The sequence below is a fragment of the Schistocerca gregaria genome, chromosome 8 (genome assembly GCF_023897955.1).
Source record: "Schistocerca gregaria isolate iqSchGreg1 chromosome 8, iqSchGreg1.2, whole genome shotgun sequence".
NCBI classification, from domain to species: domain Eukaryota; kingdom Metazoa; phylum Arthropoda; class Insecta; order Orthoptera; family Acrididae; genus Schistocerca; species Schistocerca gregaria.
This window is the reverse complement of record NC_064927.1, coordinates 73,983,711-74,001,698: the sequence shown is the minus strand read 5'-3', so window position 1 is coordinate 74,001,698 and position 17,988 is coordinate 73,983,711. Positions and strand designations below refer to the sequence as shown.

Below are 17,988 nucleotides of genomic sequence, written 5' to 3'. Positions count from 1 at the left end.
ATCTGAGGCGCCAGTGTTTACTGTTGCACAGGAAGACGATCAGCTGTCAACATAAAGCTAGCGTGTACTGGAAATCGGTTGTGTTTTTGAACTGTTAAATAAAATGACGTCCTTATTTGATCAGCTGAAACTCCTGTTTGATCAACAGTTGTATTCAAATGTTGCTGCTTTGGTAAGCGTACCATTTAAGATAAGAGCTAATATAATGGGTGTCAACGCTTTCGAATGACGAAAAATTACATTACAACCGGCGCGCTCACTATGAAAGACAATAATCTTACAGATAGACAATAATGCTGCAGATGTATGGTTCTCAGTGTTATATACTGAAACGTATTGTCATTGCTCATATATTAACTCTCAAGAAACCCGAAGTTAAGTAGAGGATACTGTTTTTTCAATGATCAGAAGTGATATAAGTAGTCATTACACAGATGATTAAATTTATGGGTTGCCCGTAATACATTTGAGATGTTGAAGAGAATAAAAATGATTATTTAACCTTTGTTGGTAATATAAAGTTCGTCAGTGTTTGTACTTCGGCACTAGACGAGCCATATTAGATAACTTTGGCTTTTAGTGGCCGTGACAAACTCGGTTTTACTTAAATGTTCATGAAACAAATTTTCTTTTATTGAGTGCTGCATATTATTGGCATCATGTGAACAAAATTTTTTGTGTAGGGAATAGCTATGAAATGAAATGTATATGGCACCTTATTCATACTTTGATCTGCCCACATTAAATCTTTCGTGACAAATTTACCTGTGTTAGCTTGATGTAAGCGGCGTTATTTGCGTCCCTTTAAGAGAGGATAAACTTCTCACTTTGGCTGCTGAGGGATCCATCAACAAAGTTGTTGTTTTGTTCATGAGAACAAATGCTCTATTTAATAACACTTAGTTGCTATAGCAGTAGTAAGAGTTTGAAGTATGCTTACTGTACCTCTTGCTCGTGGATCAGTGAAGTACACAACCAAAACAATTATTGTCAGTTTTATTGCCAATCTGAAGAGGTTAAGAGGGAATATAAACATGGTACTGAAAGTTATCGACAAGTTTTGCTTTGTGGCCGGGAGAATAACTGATGACAGCAAAAGTGAAAAAGATTTAAAATGTAAGTTAGCAACAAGGGGCTGAATTTTTGAAACAAGAGACTATGGTAACATTGAGTACACAAGTTTATTAAGAAGGTTTTTCAAAGGGTATTTGTATGAAATGTTGTGTTTCATGGAAGTGAAATGTGGATGATAAGCTGTACGGAATAGAAGAGAATGGAAGCTTTCAAAATGTCTTTTTAAAGGAGAACACTGAATATAAAATTTTAATTGCAGCCTCATTTAGCTGCAGTAAAGTTGTCCCTAAAAAGATGAACAAATACTCAGTTGGCTCCTGATAAGATTTAAGAGGTGCAAAGTTAGGTGATTTGATTTAAATGTAGTGAAGAAAATTGTATTCTCTAACTACAATAACAGTGATTCACAATACCTAGATGTAGCAATGAAGTAATCCCGTAGGCTCATTCATAGCTAAGACAGTTGACAGACTTTGGTTCTTTGGTGGGACACTGGGAAAATATGATTACTCTATGAAGAAAATTGCTGTCAGTGTGTCCCATCTTAGAATATTACTCAATTGTGTGAGACGTTTAACAAACAGGACTGATCAGATACTTTAAACACATACAAAAAAGGACAGCACAGATGGTTACACAACCCCCACCCCCACGCAAGGGGCCCAAGAACGCTCTTTGGTGGGTTTGTGTGTGGCTATCACAGGGCCCCATCCTTTGCAGCATTTTCCCCCTTCCATGGTGCATGTGTATCCTCTTGCTATTCCTTTTCTCCTCCCTTGGGGAACGTGTTGGGGGTGTTTTTGGGAATGAGTTCTGCATTTTCAGTAGCTGACATCAAAACAGCCTCTCCATTGTTTTTTTTGTTCCCTTTTTCTTTCTTCATTCACTTTCTGCTATGCTTTCTCTGCTTCGGTGTTTGAGGTTCCTCCTCCTCGTCCTCCTCTTCTTCTTCTTCTTCATCTTCCTCCCCCCCTCCCCCCCCCCCCCCACTCCTCCTCCCTGTGCACTCCAGAAGGGAAGCCCATGCATCAAAAGCATAACAGGTGACTGGGATATGCGTAATTCCCAGTTCTGGGTCAATAGGTCGAATTTTCATGTGCAACCTGGTACAGGCCAGGCCCAGGGAGGGGTGATTGCCTGAGTTGTTACCTTCCGAAATTGCCGATTGGGCCTCTGTCAAGTGTTCGGGTGGTATGCACAATCACCGAAGGTGGGTGTGACCCCTCTGAAGGGGCCCCCAGTTGGAAGGCACACACCATCAGACACACTGGGAATCGTGGGGGATTTTCTCACAATGAACCAATCATCTTCCAAGTCAACGTCCTCCAAATGTAAATGGAATGAAGCTCTTGATTCAAAGGCCGTCCCAGCTGCACCATGGTTTCTTGTGGTTTCATGTACTGAAGATGGTCTGCCCTTTGCTACTAAGTCTGTTTATTATTCAGAAAGGTGTTGATGCAATTACTGACCCTGTGAAATACTACCCTCGTTTACTCAATGGCCCTTTGCTTTTGGAGACGACTTCTGATTCGAAAATACAAAAACTGCCAGCCGCTGTACTTCTCCATGGCTACCCTGCTTGTCTGAAGGCCCATTGAATGCTGAATTCTTCCTGTGGTGTTATTTACACTATGCTGCACAATGGTCTGACCAAAGCAGAAATCCAAATATACCTCTCTGACTAGGGGTCATTGCAGTCCATCGGCTGATGAAAAAGGTAGATGCATCATTAGTGCCCACACGCACTCATTTTCTCAGTTTTCATAGAGTGGTACCTCTGTCCAAGAAAAAACCAGGTTATTAAGTTATTACAGCCTGACCCTACATTTTGAACCTGATGCGCTGCTACCAGTGGCATCATTTCAGCCACATTCGAATGTTCTGTCGACACACGGCCAAATTTGTAACCTGTGGCAGGTATATTCATGAGGGCGATTGTCTACTTCCTTCTCCCCTCTGTATCAACTACAATGGCAACCATGCCACCTCCACTAGAGATTGTTCCGTGCATCTCGATGAGTGGGCTGTCCAGAAGATTCAGGTAATGGAAAAAGCAAGTTACCCGGTCACTTACAAGTAGTTCGCTAGTAGCAAACCCTGCGTTCTAGCATCTGGCACTTACAGTACTGTCCTTGCTACATCTTGCTTCATGAAGGACATGGCCAAGCAGACCTGCGACCTCAAATTCAGTGCCACTGTTGTAAAATTGTCCAGTGTGATAGTAGCAGCTCCGTTTCCTCCTCCAACTGTGCATCAAGCCACCAAGCATTTGCCTCATGGGGCAAAGTCACCTGCTACACAACTGGCAGGGTGAAAAGGACAGAAGGAATACTCCTACTAAGTTTCTACATGCCTCCAGCCATCTCACATCTGAGTCTTCCTCTGCCAACCGGAAAGGCTCCAACAAGTCAAACAAAGGCAAACAGTCTCCCTCTTCACCAATTTGGAGATCCTCTTCAGTAGTATTGCCACGTGATACACTCGCTCAATCAACCTCCATCTTGCAGGTGCACATCCGTAAAACAATTTTTCTGCCCTGAACTCTGTAGACTGACAAGAAGAGAATACCGATGCCTCTGTAGATCTTATGGAGCAGGATCCTCCAGCTTTTGTGCCCTGTAGCAGCAAGTCTTCGAAGGCTGGTACTTGGCAGGTGCTGAGGTAACACCCCTTCATTTTTCCCTCCTGTCCTTTCCGCGTCACGACTCTCCTCCTAAAGAATGTTCACGGTCTTCGATCCAACAAAGAGGATTGATTACTGCTCTTAAAAGTGCAGTGTCTGCTTGTTCTCTACCTCCAGGAAACAAAATTGTGCCCTCACGACTGATTTGAACTCTTGCATTGATCCTGGTCCACTTTGCCCTTCCCTCCAAAGAGGCCATCCCACCTCTTGGAGGAGTCATGCTGCTCATCCAGGATGACGTTCATAGTCAACCCATCTTCCAGGATACCTGTCTTCAAGCTGTTGCAGTCCTCATTTTCCTTTCTCACTTGACCTTTTGCCTTTGTACCATTTACATTCCTCCGTCATTCGATGTCAGCAGGGCAGACTTCCTCCAGCTTATTGGGCAGCTACCCTAGCCCTTCCTGCTGCTTGATGACTTCAATGCACACCATTCCCTTTGGGACTCTCCCAGAACTTGTCCAAGAGGTACCATCTTGGCTGATCGCCTCAATCAACTTAACCTCATCTGTCTTAATTAGGGAGCACCCATGTTCTTTTCAGACTCCATGCACATCATTCTCATTTGAATCTGTCCTTCTGCACGGTCCACCTTGCCCATCTTCTCAAGTGGTCCACTCACTCTGACACACACTCAGGTAACCATTTTCCCATGTACTCTCCATTTGCTGACTCCTACACTACCTATGTGCACCCAAAAATGGCAGCTTTCTAAGGCAGACCGGAAGCTTTACTCCTCCCTGGTGACCTTTGATGAACAACATTTCCTCAGCTGTGATGACCAGGTAAAATACCTTACAAGTGTTATCTTTACTGTCACAGAACATTCTGTTCCTCACACTTCCTCTTTACCACACTGTGTCCCATTCCCTTGGTGGACTCAGGTATGCTGACAAAATTCATGGGCAGAACAGTTTCACTCACTCTTCTGTCATGTGGGCTAACTTCCAACAGCTCCCTGAGATCAAGGTACATTCCCCAATTTCTGGCCTGACAGTAGCAGACGGTGTCATAGTGGACCCTATTGCTATCACCAACACCTTGGACTGCCACCTTTCTGAGATTTCTAGCTCCTTCCAGTATCACCCTGCCTTCCTGAGTTGGAAATGAGCAGAGGAGGCTTGGACGATATCCTCCTCTTCTCAGAATTGTGAGTGGTACAATGTAGCTACATCACGCTCTCACTTCATACCAATCCTCCACCTCAGGGCCAGACAGTGTTCATATTCAGGTCATGCAGTACCTTTCTCTTGCGAGAAACACTTTCTCCTTCATATGCACAACCACACCTGGGCAGAGAGCAAGTTTCCCAGATGCTGGCATGAAGCCACTGTCATACCCCTACACAAGTCCGGTAAGGACAGACACCTTCCTTTTAGCTTCTGACCCATTTCCCTCACCAGCTGTGTTTGTAAGGTGGTAGAAAATAAGATTCTTGCCCAATTGGTATTGTGGCTCAAGTTGCAATTTACTAAGAACTGCACTGTGTGGCTTTCAAGTTTGCCATTCTGCAGTTGACCAACTCGTCACTTTGTCCACTCATGTCGTGAACAGTTTTCTGTGGCAATCCCTGACTGTGGCTGTGTTTTTCAATTTGGAGAAAGCGTACGACAGCTGCTGGAGGACTGGTACCCTCTGTACTCTCTACACGTGGGGCTCCCATAGCCCCATGCATCGTTTCCATCAGGGATTTTTAAAATACCTAGTTTTCAAGGTACGTGTGTGTTCTGCCGTGTTGGACACCTTTGTCCAGGGAAATGGTGTGCCTAGGGGTTTTGTCCTGAGCATCTTCCTCTTTGCTATCACCGTTACCCCTGGAATGGCCTGTCTTCCGCCGGGACTCTCTGGTTCCCATTTCTTTGACGATTTTGCCATCTGTTGCAGTTCTCCATGCACCTGTGTCCATGAGCAGCGTCTTCAGTGTAGACTTGATTGTGTTTACTAATAGAGCATCAACAATGGATTTCGTTTTTCCACTAACAAAACTATTTATATGAATTTGTGGCAGCACAGGTGGTTTCTTTTACCATGTTTACATCTTGGGCCTGTTGCCCTTCTGTTCCTTTAAACTATAAAATTCCTGGGGCTCTTGCTCAATAGGGAACTCTCTTGGTCCTCCCACATGTCTTACCTGGCAGCCCGCTGTATGGCCCCTCAGTGTTCTACATGTCCTCAGTGATACTTCCTGGGCAGCAGATTGAATCACCCTTCTCCGTTTGTACCGGTCCCTTGTTTTTATTCGAAACTAGACTGTGGATGTTTTGTTTGTGCGTCTATATGTCTTTCCCTCTTATGCCATATCAATACTACTGTTCAGCCAGTAGTGCCTTTTGCACTAGCCTAGTTGAGAATCTGTATGCAGAATCTGCCAAACTACCACTGTCCTACTGCCATGACTTCCTCCTCAGCAGATACGCATGCCATTTGTCTGCCATACATGGCCACCCATCCTATGCCTCCTTCTTTGATGACTTCTTTGATTGCCAGTATGGGGCACATCCGTCTTCTGTGTTACCTCTGCAGTTCCATTTCGGCTCTTGCTCACTTCACGCTACCTGGACCACTTTCCCAATAGGTGTGAACCCTTCACCACCTTGGCTTCATGCAATGTCCCGCATTCATCTTGACCTTCACTTGCTTCCAAAGAACACTACTCTAACTTCGCTTTATCGCCATAAGTTTCACGAACTTCGCACGGAACTCTGCGATAGTACTGAACACTGATGTCTCTCAGACTGACCATGGTGTTGGGTGTGGCTTCGTCATTGACTCTGATGCTTTTGGGTATCAGTTTCTGGAACACTGGTCAGTATTTACAGCGGAACTCTTCGCCCTGCATCAGGCCACGCTCTCCATGCGGAGACACATGCTTTTCAATTGTGTCTTCTGCTCCCACTCCCTATGCCCTTCGGAACCTCTGTATGCTGTACACCATTGATCCCTTAGTGCAACGGGTCCAGGAAATGTCAGTTGCTGACTCTTGATCGAGCCACTGTGGTGTTTATGTGGGTTCCTGGTCACTTCGGCCTGATGGGAAATGAGACTGCTGATGCTGCTGCCAAGGCTGCAGTCCTCGTACCTCGGGGGGACTGATGACCTTAGCTGTTTAGTCCCCCTTAAACATCCCAACAACAACCACCACCACTACCTCGTACCTCGGCCTGCTGGTTCTCACATTCCCTCCAGTGCTCTCCGCGTTGCCATCTGTCAGCAGGTGGTATCACTTTGGCATCACCACTGATCCTCCCTTCATAGGAACAAGCTCAGAGTTATTAATCCTCTCCGAGCAGGTTTAACTACCTACTCTCGGCCCTCTCGCCATGAGGAGATCATTTTAGCTAGGTTGCTTATTGGGTACTGTCATCTTAGCCATAGTCATTTCTTAATTGGCGCTCTCTCACTACTTTGTACTCCTTGCCCTCAGCCTTTGAGGACCCACCATTCCCTAATGGAATGCACTTTTTTTTTTACCACTTACGTTCTTATTTGTGTTTCTGTCTGAGATATCAGCTGTTTTAGTGAACGACTTGCGGGGTGTCGACACTGTTTTACTTTTTATCTGTCGAGGCAGTATGACAAAGTACATTTAATCTTTAGTTCAGGATCTCCGTTTGTGTATGGCGTATTTTATAGACCTTTCTCCATGTCCTTGTTTTTAACTGTCTTCTCTTTCGATTGGGACTAATGTGTGATTGTTTTTAACTCTTCTCTTTGTCTTCGTGCCCTACAGTTCTGACGTGGGCGTGAATGTCCCTAGTTGTTTTTGCATCCTAAAATAAAACAAAGAACCGATGGTTATAATTGAACTGCATACACTTAAAGATAGACACCATGTATCCCACAAAAGCAACTTACAAAGTTTCCACAACCAATGTCAAGTAAAGTATATAATGGTATTCTTCATTGTCTGACAGAGTGCTCCAGAAGGGATCATGAAGACAAGATTAGCCTAATTATATAAGACACAGAGGCATTTAAACAGTTGTTCTTTATGTGATTGGAAAGTAGACACATCCCAACATGTGGTGCCTTGCTATGTGCTCTCTGTGCTGGCCATTAAAATGACTTACTTGGTCGTGGCACCACTGGTATAGGCTAAAACATTGCAACCAGTATTAATGCACTAGGATAATGAACTAGATCATATTCAGCACCATTGTACCCCAACCATGCTGCACACGACATCATTGTGCTGGCCATCTCTAGTCGTGCCTTACAAGTCTATTTTGTTTGGCCTATTCCTTCTCTATGGTGCAGAATGCCTTTGCAGGCCTGTAACTCATAGTTGCAGAGCCATCTCTTATACAAGTTTTCCCTTGAAATTTAATTGAATATGTCAACCTCAGCTCAGGTGAAATAAATGCTTTCATACCTAATTTCTATTTATTACTGAGTTGTTATCAGCTTCTCTCTCTCTCTCTCTCTCTCTCTCTCTCTCTCTCTCTCTCTCTCTCTCTCTCTTTCTCTTTTACACCAATAATTAAAAAAAATTTTTTTACTCTGTTTTCTTTTTAGAAGGCTCTTTCCTACATAGTTTTACTTTGTGAATATTTTACATTCTGTATTTGCAATTTAAGAGTTACTGACTTTATATTATTACATAGCTAATTGTAGCCTTTAGTTCCAACAATCAGAGAATAGTTATGAAATTCCTTCTGATTGCATCTCTAATCCTGTTCAGTTGAGTTACTATCAGTCTGTAGCATATGCAAGTATGTGTAATTTTGCATATAGAAGTTAGTTTAATTTGTGAATTACGTATCTATATATATATTAAAAACAAAGATTCTACCAAGTGGGAAAGCGCCGGTAGATAGGCACAATGAATAATCACACAAACACACACACAGAATTTCGAGCTTTCGCAACCGGCGGCTGCTTCGTCAGGAAAGAGGGAGGGAAAAGGAAAGATGAAAGGATGTGGGTTTTAAGGGAGAGGGTAAGGAGTCATTCCAATCCCGGGAGTGGAATGACTTACCTTAGACACACACACACACACACACACACACACACACACACACACACACACACACACACACACACACCTAGATCCTGAAAGATGTGATACTTTAAAAACAGAATACTTAAATTTTGCTATTATTTTGAGATGGCTGGAAAGAGTGCGTAAGCAGCCTCAGCATTCCTGTAAAAGCATTATCCTCTTAGTGACTGAAATTTATAAGCTTCTCAACGGTAGCGAAGAATCGACATGTGAAGTAAGTTATGTGTAAATTCAAACTATGGTAAATCCAGGATGGAATGTAACAATTCTCCAACAGTTTTAACACCATTATAACAACCCTACTACTGAGACCCTCTGGGAAATAGAACTTCCAGTCACAAAATTAATTATATTTGATTTGTGCAATGACCTGACGTGTCTACAAATCGTGGTCGCGTTCTCGCTTCCCGAGCATGGGGTTCCAGGTTCGATTCCTGGCAGGGTCAGGGATATTCACCTGCCTCAAGATGACTGGGTTTTTGTGTTATCCTCATCATTTTATCATCGTTCATGAAAGTAGCGAGTTTGGACTGAGCAGAGGTTGGGAATTTGTACGGGCACTGATAATCGCGCAGTTGAGCGCCCCACAAACCAATAAACATCATCATCAATCATCATCATCTGACCCGACCTTCAGTCAGAGATTAAATAGTGGTGCTACTCTGGCCCCCACCCCCTATCCCACCCTGCTCAGAGAAGATCCAGCCCCTCAGGTCTTGCCCCAGACCAGATTGCTATTGCAATTACTCTAATCTGTAAATACCAAAATACCAAATCAGATATTATTTACTACTACTACAACTACAACTGTGTAAATCTATCTTTTATCCCTTGCTCTGAAGATCCAGTCTATGGCAGCTTGAATCACCTTTGGATCAGGTACCCTCATGGCTCATTGTTTCAGGTACATAAGAGCCAGGCAGAGCTAAGTTAGTGATGTTAGGAACTGTGTCATGCAAAGTAACGGTCACCCTACATCTGTCTTCCCAATACTGTTCCTTATTCTGCAACAGTTGTTCTGCAATGATTTATTCCTTTTCCAGGTGTCATTAAGGAAGGTAAGGTTTTGTTTGGACAACATCTCTAGATGTTTTACTGCCCAATACAGCTGTGGCTGCATAACACTGAACACAGTGACATCATAGTAGCTGATAAATGAAACATTGGGCCTGTAATTTCACACGTAGTCTCGTTGATCAACAGTCCCCTGCTTTGCAGTTTTAAATGCTATGCCCCCACAAACTTCCCTGTCTCATAGCAATGAGCCACCAGTGTTGTGTTATTGTACATTGAGCATATCCAATGTAAAGCCACTCCAGGGCTACCACAAGTTTCCCCAAGTGAAATTCCCCAATATTTGCCTGATTTCCAGACAAGTTTTAGCATTTTTCCCTGACTGATTTTGAGATCTCAAGGGTAAATGAAGACATAAGATGACAAAAAAAAAGTTAGGCCTTCTGTATTTCTAAATGTGTTAGCAAATATCTTAAGTACCAACATAAACATTTTGTGTAATGAACTGCTTTTAAGTAGACAAAGCAAGCCAAATGGTTTCATTAAGACCACTGATGTTATTTTATTTCAATAAAGCGAAACACATTTGGTGACCAAAATATGCGTTTTGTTGGAGTGGCAAGACAGATTAAAAATACCTTCATTGTTTTCAGAAATAACTGCAGAAAAAAGTAGGCCTCTTGAAACAAGTGTATAAGGTGGAGAAGAATTGTGTAGACCAACACTATAGGTGACCACCAATAAATGTTGGTTGTTCTATGTTCATTATTGTTGGTTACCACCCGCTGTGTTATATCTGTTATTTTATAAGTATTTTGTGATTTTTCTTTCAAAAAATATATTAATACATGGCATGCAAATATCAAGTGACTGACACAATTTTCTTCTTCTTCTTGTTGTCAGTACTTTCTAACATATGAACTACTTTTGAGGTACCAAAATGTACTAGAACAAATAAAATGTCTATAAAACACTACACTATATAATGTATTTGTGATTAGACAATTGCAAGTACTGAAATCCATTGCCTGCAGAGGAGCACTGCAGTCCTGGATCCATAACCATGAGTCTGCTGCATTACACCACACACAAACAGACCCACCCTGTGGGCAAATCAGAGAGACCAGATATGATGGGCATGGCCTGCACATTAGTGAGAACCGAATGGCTTGAAATCAGGAGGCCAGATCCATTATAGATACACAAAGAAACATCCTGTGGTTTTGACCCATCATGGAAATCCACTCATGTGGCCAACTGTTCACTAGCCACAGACAACATGTTGATGAAATGAGACCACAGTTATCAATGCATGCAACAGATAACTTGTTCAAATACTCTGAAAATGAATAATAATGAGGATAAGTAGCACTTCAGGATGGTTGCTAAACCTCAGACAGGCACATAGAAAAGACAGTCACGCTCTTACAACTAAATTTCGAGCCATAGCTTTTTTCCGAGTAGTCTGTAACCTGGTATGCAGCTCCCCAGTTATGATCGGTAGCAGTCAGCAGCAGCTGGGAGAATTCATGCCCCAGTGATTTGAGATGTTTGTTGCCAACAGCGCAGTGTACCATCAGCTGTTGTTGACTACATTGTCGTCTTCTTTGTTGATGAGCTGAGCTATCCATCACTGTCTATCTTTTGCTGCACTATATTCCTTGTGATTTTTGCGAAAATGTGTGATGATGCACTTGCTGGCTCATTTGAGGCTATCTTCTACTCCATGTTGGAAAAGAAATCCAGTGATAAAGAGCTTATGGAAGCTCAGGACACAGCTTTCTATTGCGTGCACTGGGTGCTTTCAATACATGGAGGTGGAGTTTATCCCCCTCTCCTCAAAACCCATCACCCCACACATCATAACTTGTCCGCTCTCCTGTCTGCTCATAAACCATGCCCCACAGATGCCAAGTCACAATTTGCAAGAAGTGCTGTACACTAATGTATTGTGCTCATTTTCCAAAATTCGTGGCATTAGCTCATAGAGCAAAGCATATTTCTGTTAGTGTGCTGCTGGTGCTAGAGGCACATATAGTGTATTTAAAGCCATTTCGAATCCTGGTGGTGGATGATACTTCTGCAGCCAGTATTTGGCCAACCAGATGAGGAGAGATGGTAGTTTAAACTTCCTGATCCCCAGGTTTTACACCAATGTCCTGGATTAAATTCCAAACTTCTCCACAACTTCTCACGATGAGAGGATATGCGACACTGTTGATAATGATTCGTCCGTCGCATGGAGAAGTTAAGCTCGGTGGCCCCCTTGGTGCTTTTCGAGAGAATTTGCGCTGTGTGCTAGCACCGAGTTTCAACCTTGCACTCTTAACCCATAAAAACACAAACACAACACCGCACAGTACCAGCACTCATCACAGCCATCCCCTATGTACAAAAACACGCTCGACATTTCGTAATGGGTCAGAGGAAGCCAAAGGCAAACCACCTCCATTCAGACCCTTCCCAGGATGGCATTTCAGAATTCCTGCTGCTGCTCCCTATGCTCAGTTTGAGAGTATGGGACTCTTACTACTGTATCTTTGCTTACAACAGAAATTAGAGACATTTTTCACTGTATTCTATTTGCTTTGCTGAGTTTGCCAGTCGTCAGAGATGTTTGCTACTGTTAGCTAAAAAATAGCCATATACATTGCTCAATAGGAAGGAAATTTAAGGTGTTAATTTCAGTTCAGTTTTTGATTATATCCTACGTGTATTTAATTTGAATGAACAAATCAGAAATACAGCCCAGTTTTGCAACACATTGAGTGAAACTAGAGTTTTAGTGCAATACATCCTTGGCACTGCCTTGCAGGTGCATCAAGTTTTGCATTTGTAACAGTTTTACCTAAGATTTTTTTTCCAAAATTAAATAAAACCAGAAAAATCCGTCAAAAAAAAATAATAATATCTCTCAAAAAAATACGTCAACTGTCAAAACTAAATTTTACCCATCACACAACATGAAATTCCATCAGATTTGATGAGAATTCCGTCACGTTGACAATGCTGGCAATGAGTTGCGCTATACACACCTAACAGTGGAAATACGTACTGCAGAAGCTCTGCCGCCCTAAATTTTTATTCGAGTACTAAGTAGTGGCACTACACAGTATTTAAAAATAGATTTGACATGCGAGTAAATGTTTTAGAAAGTGAAATGTAGAAGGAAAAATAGACTAACAGGAACTGTGCGAGTATTGGATTTGGCAAACTTGAACAAGATTAAGAAAAGTGGATTACATCTTTTCCTGAAAGGTGGTCTGTATTGGTGTTGTAAGGTAAGAGACAACCACTGATGTTGATTAATGATGCTAACAAATGGTTGTAGCAGAGAACAAACAGTACTGATGTAACAGTAGGAAAAAAATTCCTGAAGAGCAGGAGAAAGATGTTTCAATTATGTATATTGTACAAGAGGTGCTAAGTGAAAAGGTATCTAAAAATGTGGACATTTCGTGTAAAGGAAAATACTGGGAAGAGTGTTGCTGAAGTTCAAAACAACATGTTGAGAAGAAATAACCATGTATCACCTACAATTGCTGAAGGAAGGCTAAGAAGTAGGAAACAATACTTTATTGATTCTTTCTCCAATCGGAAGACAAAGATTATGCTGTATACAGTAACTGAAAATACTATATACATTTAACAAAACTGTCTTTCCTTCAAAATGTGCACAAGGAATTTCGGACATTTTTTTTTTTGCTTTAGAAATATAACTAGTATATCATTGTATTTCCTTTCACTAAACACATAGGAAACATTACTCAGAGAGGAAATTATGGATCTTCATTTACATATAAATGAAACTAATCTTCTCTTAGCTAGTCTGGAACTTCAAGATTATGTGCAGTATAACTGCATAAAGGTTTTTAGCTACTGTGATTATATTATGTAGCTTCAAAGAAGCGCATCACAATGGATAGCCACATCATGCTTCATACAGGGTGAGGCATAATATCGAGTAATGCGAATTGAGCTGCGTCGGAGAGAGGTGGAGGGGATAGCGTCATTTACGTTTGGCACAAAATAGCATTTAGTCATAATTGAGCACTGAACGCCACAGCTTCATGCACATGCTGTCAAAGCATTTTATCAAAACGGCAGTTCGTACCAGTTAGTATGTTGTGCATTCTGCAACCCCATCAACATTAATTGGAATTGTCCAGTGCCATCTGCCTGTGCGATTAAAAAGTGGGTTGAGAACTTTGAGGAGGTGACAAAGAAGAAAACTGGGAGACCAAAAACTATGCACACATCTGAAAACATCGAATGTGTAAGAGTTTCCACTGAGAGAAGCCCTCATCACTCAGCTTGCTGACGCAATGCTGCACTTGGGGTTTCAAACAGAATGGTAAGAAGAATTTTACACCAAGATTTGCACTTTCACCCCTATAAAATCCAAATTGTTCAGGCCCTTAAGGAAACAGAGTTATGTGAACTGAAGCTGGTTCTGCTTAGAGTTTTTGGACATGATTAATCAAGACGAGGACATTGTAACTCATATGTGGATGAGTGATTAAGCTCATTTCCATGTTTTTGGTTCTGCGAACAAGCAGAACTTTTGATTTTGGAGAGATGTTAATGGTACAGAACCGCATCAGCAATCATTGCACTCTGCAAAAGTTACTGTGTGGTGTGCGACGTCTTCATTAGGGATCATATGGCCACACTCTTTTGAAGAGGGCCTCGGCAATGCTGTAACAATGACTTTGCCGAGATAAGCAGATATGTTGGAGAACTTTTTTAGTCCACAGTTGCACACTATGAAGTGAACAACGAAACGTTTTTCCAGCAGGACGGGTCAACCTCCCACATTGTTCAAGTAAGCATGAATATTGTCAGTCGTTTGTTTCCAAATCACGTGATCTCCCGAAATAGTGATATTGCATGGCCCCCTCCTTCACCGGATCTCTCAACGTGTGACTTTTTCTTGTGGGGTTATCTGAAAAGCCAAGTTTACCAAGATAATCCTTCTCAAACAATCAAAGATCTGAAAGAGTGGATGTGACAGGAAGTTGTTCAAATCCTACTGGCAATGCTTCGCAGTGTGAGGAGCCACTTGAAGGTCTGGCTGGAGGAATGTGTGATGTCACCTTGCCGGAGTTATCTTAAAAAAATAACCATTGTTTTACTATTGCAGAAAATGCTTTTTCATTTATTTTAAGCTTATGAAATAAAAAAAAGTTAACAAATTGTTTTGATTTATCAGCATTTAAAAAATCGCTCTTTGTTATGCCTCACCCTGTATATGCCGTATTGCAAGCAGCATATCTGGACTCGATTTGTTGGTTCTCTTCATTTAGTTGTGTCATGAGGAAGTCTCTGTGTAACAGCAATACCTCATTATGTTTTATCATTGTGGCATGTGTAAGGCAGAGTAATCTTAGTCATGGTTGCTTCCATGAAGAGGGCTGAAGAAACTTGCAGTACTTTCTCAGTAATAGGACACATGCAAGTTACTGAACTGTTGGTTGTACAGACAGTCTGACATGATTTAATGTTTAATTTTTTACCAGTTCATTTTGTAAACAACATGCTGAATTGAATCCTCTTGACTATTCCAATACTTCATGCTGGAGTGGGATTCAAAGTTGGATCTTTGCCTGTCATGGACAGTTTCTTATTAATCAAGCCATCTCTCTCCTCCAAAACACCGTACTTTTCACTGTGCCCACCCTGATGGCTTAGCACCCTGGAGAAAGGAGACAGTTCAGCATATATTCTCGTGTTAACCTGATGTAATCAAAGTGTGTTATGGAAATACAAACCAAACAAAAGTTGTAGACCAATTAATTATTCTTGCTTTCAGGCAAACCTTGTCATCACTGTTAGTGAACATAATCAAGAAACATTATCACCACCAGCCAAGTTTCAAACCTATGTGTTCTACGGAGATTCGCTGTTTCATTTGGGACAGTATCGTAAAGCTGAAATGATGTATAAGAAAGCTTTACAGTTCAAAAAATCTCTTTTGAAATCAAAAGGCACAACAAAACTCCAGGACAATCAGAAGGAATTAATGCCTGATATTGGTAAGAAGAATATTTAATAATAATAATAGTAATAATAGTTACAGTTATTGTAAATAATAGTTATTTTGTCATATGTGTTGTGAACAGGTTTTAGTTGCTGAAATTTCAGAAAAATTTGTGGGTATGTTACATTTACAGAAGTTTTGTTTTGATTTTAAGGTTAAAAGTGGGTTGTCATTAAAGTGTTGGTGAAGGTGAAGAGTCATTGTAAAGACTGATTACTTTTTTCAAATGATGCCCTATGAGGTGTTCAACTCACAGTGTCTGGAGGCCTTAGGTGTTTGTGTGATGTTTTGGCTTGTTTTTCATATCGTGACAAGGGCCTAGTAATTCAGAATCGACAGTGAGTGAGTGTTACCACCACACTAGAAGCCGTATCCATCTGTGCTGAGTTGTCTGCCAGGATAACAATATATAGTATAACATTTACGTGTTCACTTCTTTATAAATTTCAGTGTGGTTTCAGAGATGCCCAATCTAACAGAGAAATCCTACCTCCATTTGCGCATGAACTGCTGGGTATTCCTTCTTGGTAGAAAGCTCATATTCTCTGTGGAGAACACAGACGAGAAGTTTGGGGAAGTGGAAACCATCTCTAAAATGGAAAAATGGGTCAGTTTTTATCAAAACATCACCCCTGCTCAGTCACAGGCACTGCTTGCTTGTAACAAGCTAGATGATGTTCCGGTGACTGTCACTCCCCATAATTGTCTGAATATGGTTCAGGGTGTCATTTTCGACCAAGACCTGCTGTTGCAATCTGATGAGCTGTGCAGTGGGGTGTATATTTTGTCCATCATGTCCATAAGGGTCAAAGGATAATAGAGTTGCTACCAGTGTCTTCATCTTGGCCCTTGAGAGCAATTCATTGCCTGTGAAGGTCAAGGTGATAATATACTGATGCTATGTGAAACCATATGCTCACTGGCTGTGATAAAGACCTCAAAAACTTACTGGCACAACTTGACCTTTGCCTCTTGATTACTAGTGCCCCAACATACTTTAGTGTGGTGCACAGAACTTTCTCAGCAATTGACTTTTGCAGCTGCAGCTCTTGTGTCCTCTGATGCATCCACGGGAGAGTCCACAATGACACGTGTGGTAGTGACCACTTCCTAATCTTCGTGTCCCTCCCTCAGCATCACTCCTCTAGATACCTGCTCAAACGGGCTCACAGCAGCATTGGTTGGTGTGCTTTTGCCCTAGTCCCTACTCCGCATGGAGATATCGATGTGGCAGTCCAGAATACAACTACAGCCATTCTTTCGGCAGCTTATTTAGTGATCTCCTTTTCCTCGGGACTGCTGTGATGTAAGACAGTACCTTAGTGGTCATAAGAAATTGCAGATGCCATTACAGATAGTAGGCAGGCTCTCCAATGCCATAAGAGGCACCCACCAATAGAGCACCTCGTTGATTTCAACTTGCTCTGTGTCCGGGTCCACCACCTAAAACCAATGGAAGCAAGAATACTGGGAACGGTATATTTTAACCATCAGACAACATATATCTCCTTCACAGGTTTGGACAAAGATCAGATGTTTCTACAAATAGCAGACACCTGCAGGTAACCTTGAATGGTGCTGTCTACCCTGATCCAGAATGTCACTGAACATTTTGCTCTGCATTATGTTTGAGCCTCTGTGTCTGAGAATTATAAACCCGCCTTTCGTGTCCTAAAACAGCAGGTGGAGCAAAAGCAATTGTATTTTGCTTCACACCACCTGGAACCATATTAAGCTCCATCAGTGAGTGGGAATTTGTCAGTGTCCTAGCATACTGCCCTGATATACTCCCAGGGCCATGTCACATCCACGAGCAAATGCTGAAGCACCTATCAATGGATTGTTAGTGTCACATCCTTGCCATCTTTACCAGCATCTGGAGCAAGGGTGAGTTTCATTCGCAGTGGCGAGAAAGCATCATTGTCCCAGTGCTGGAACCGGGGAAGCACCATCTAGAGATGCACAGTTATTGCCCAGTTAGCTTCACCAATGTTCTCTGTAAGGTGCTTGACTGCACGGTTAGCTAGCGGGTGTGTTGGTTCCACGAGTCTCGGGGTGTTCGGGTTCTGTCCCAGTGTGGTTTTCACGAAGGCCGTTTCACTAAAAATGACCTGCATCTGGAGTTTGCCATGTAAACATCTAAACAGTTTTTCCCAATGTCAACATCTTGTAACC

At 42.0% G+C, this 17,988-nt stretch overlaps 1 protein-coding gene across 1 annotated transcript in view; it reads left to right on the top strand.

Annotated features, from left to right (window-relative positions):
* Positions 1 to 26: 26 nt before the first annotated feature.
* The window catches only part of LOC126284151 (anaphase-promoting complex subunit 7), a 158,991-nt gene continuing 141,029 nt past the window's right edge, over positions 27 to 17,988 (top strand). The window contains exons 1-2 of the mRNA XM_049982871.1: positions 27 to 172; positions 15,586 to 15,808. Coding sequence (XP_049838828.1) covers positions 104 to 172; positions 15,586 to 15,808 — 292 coding nt within the window. The 5' untranslated portion in view covers positions 27 to 103. The remainder of the gene's footprint in view (positions 173 to 15,585; positions 15,809 to 17,988) is intronic.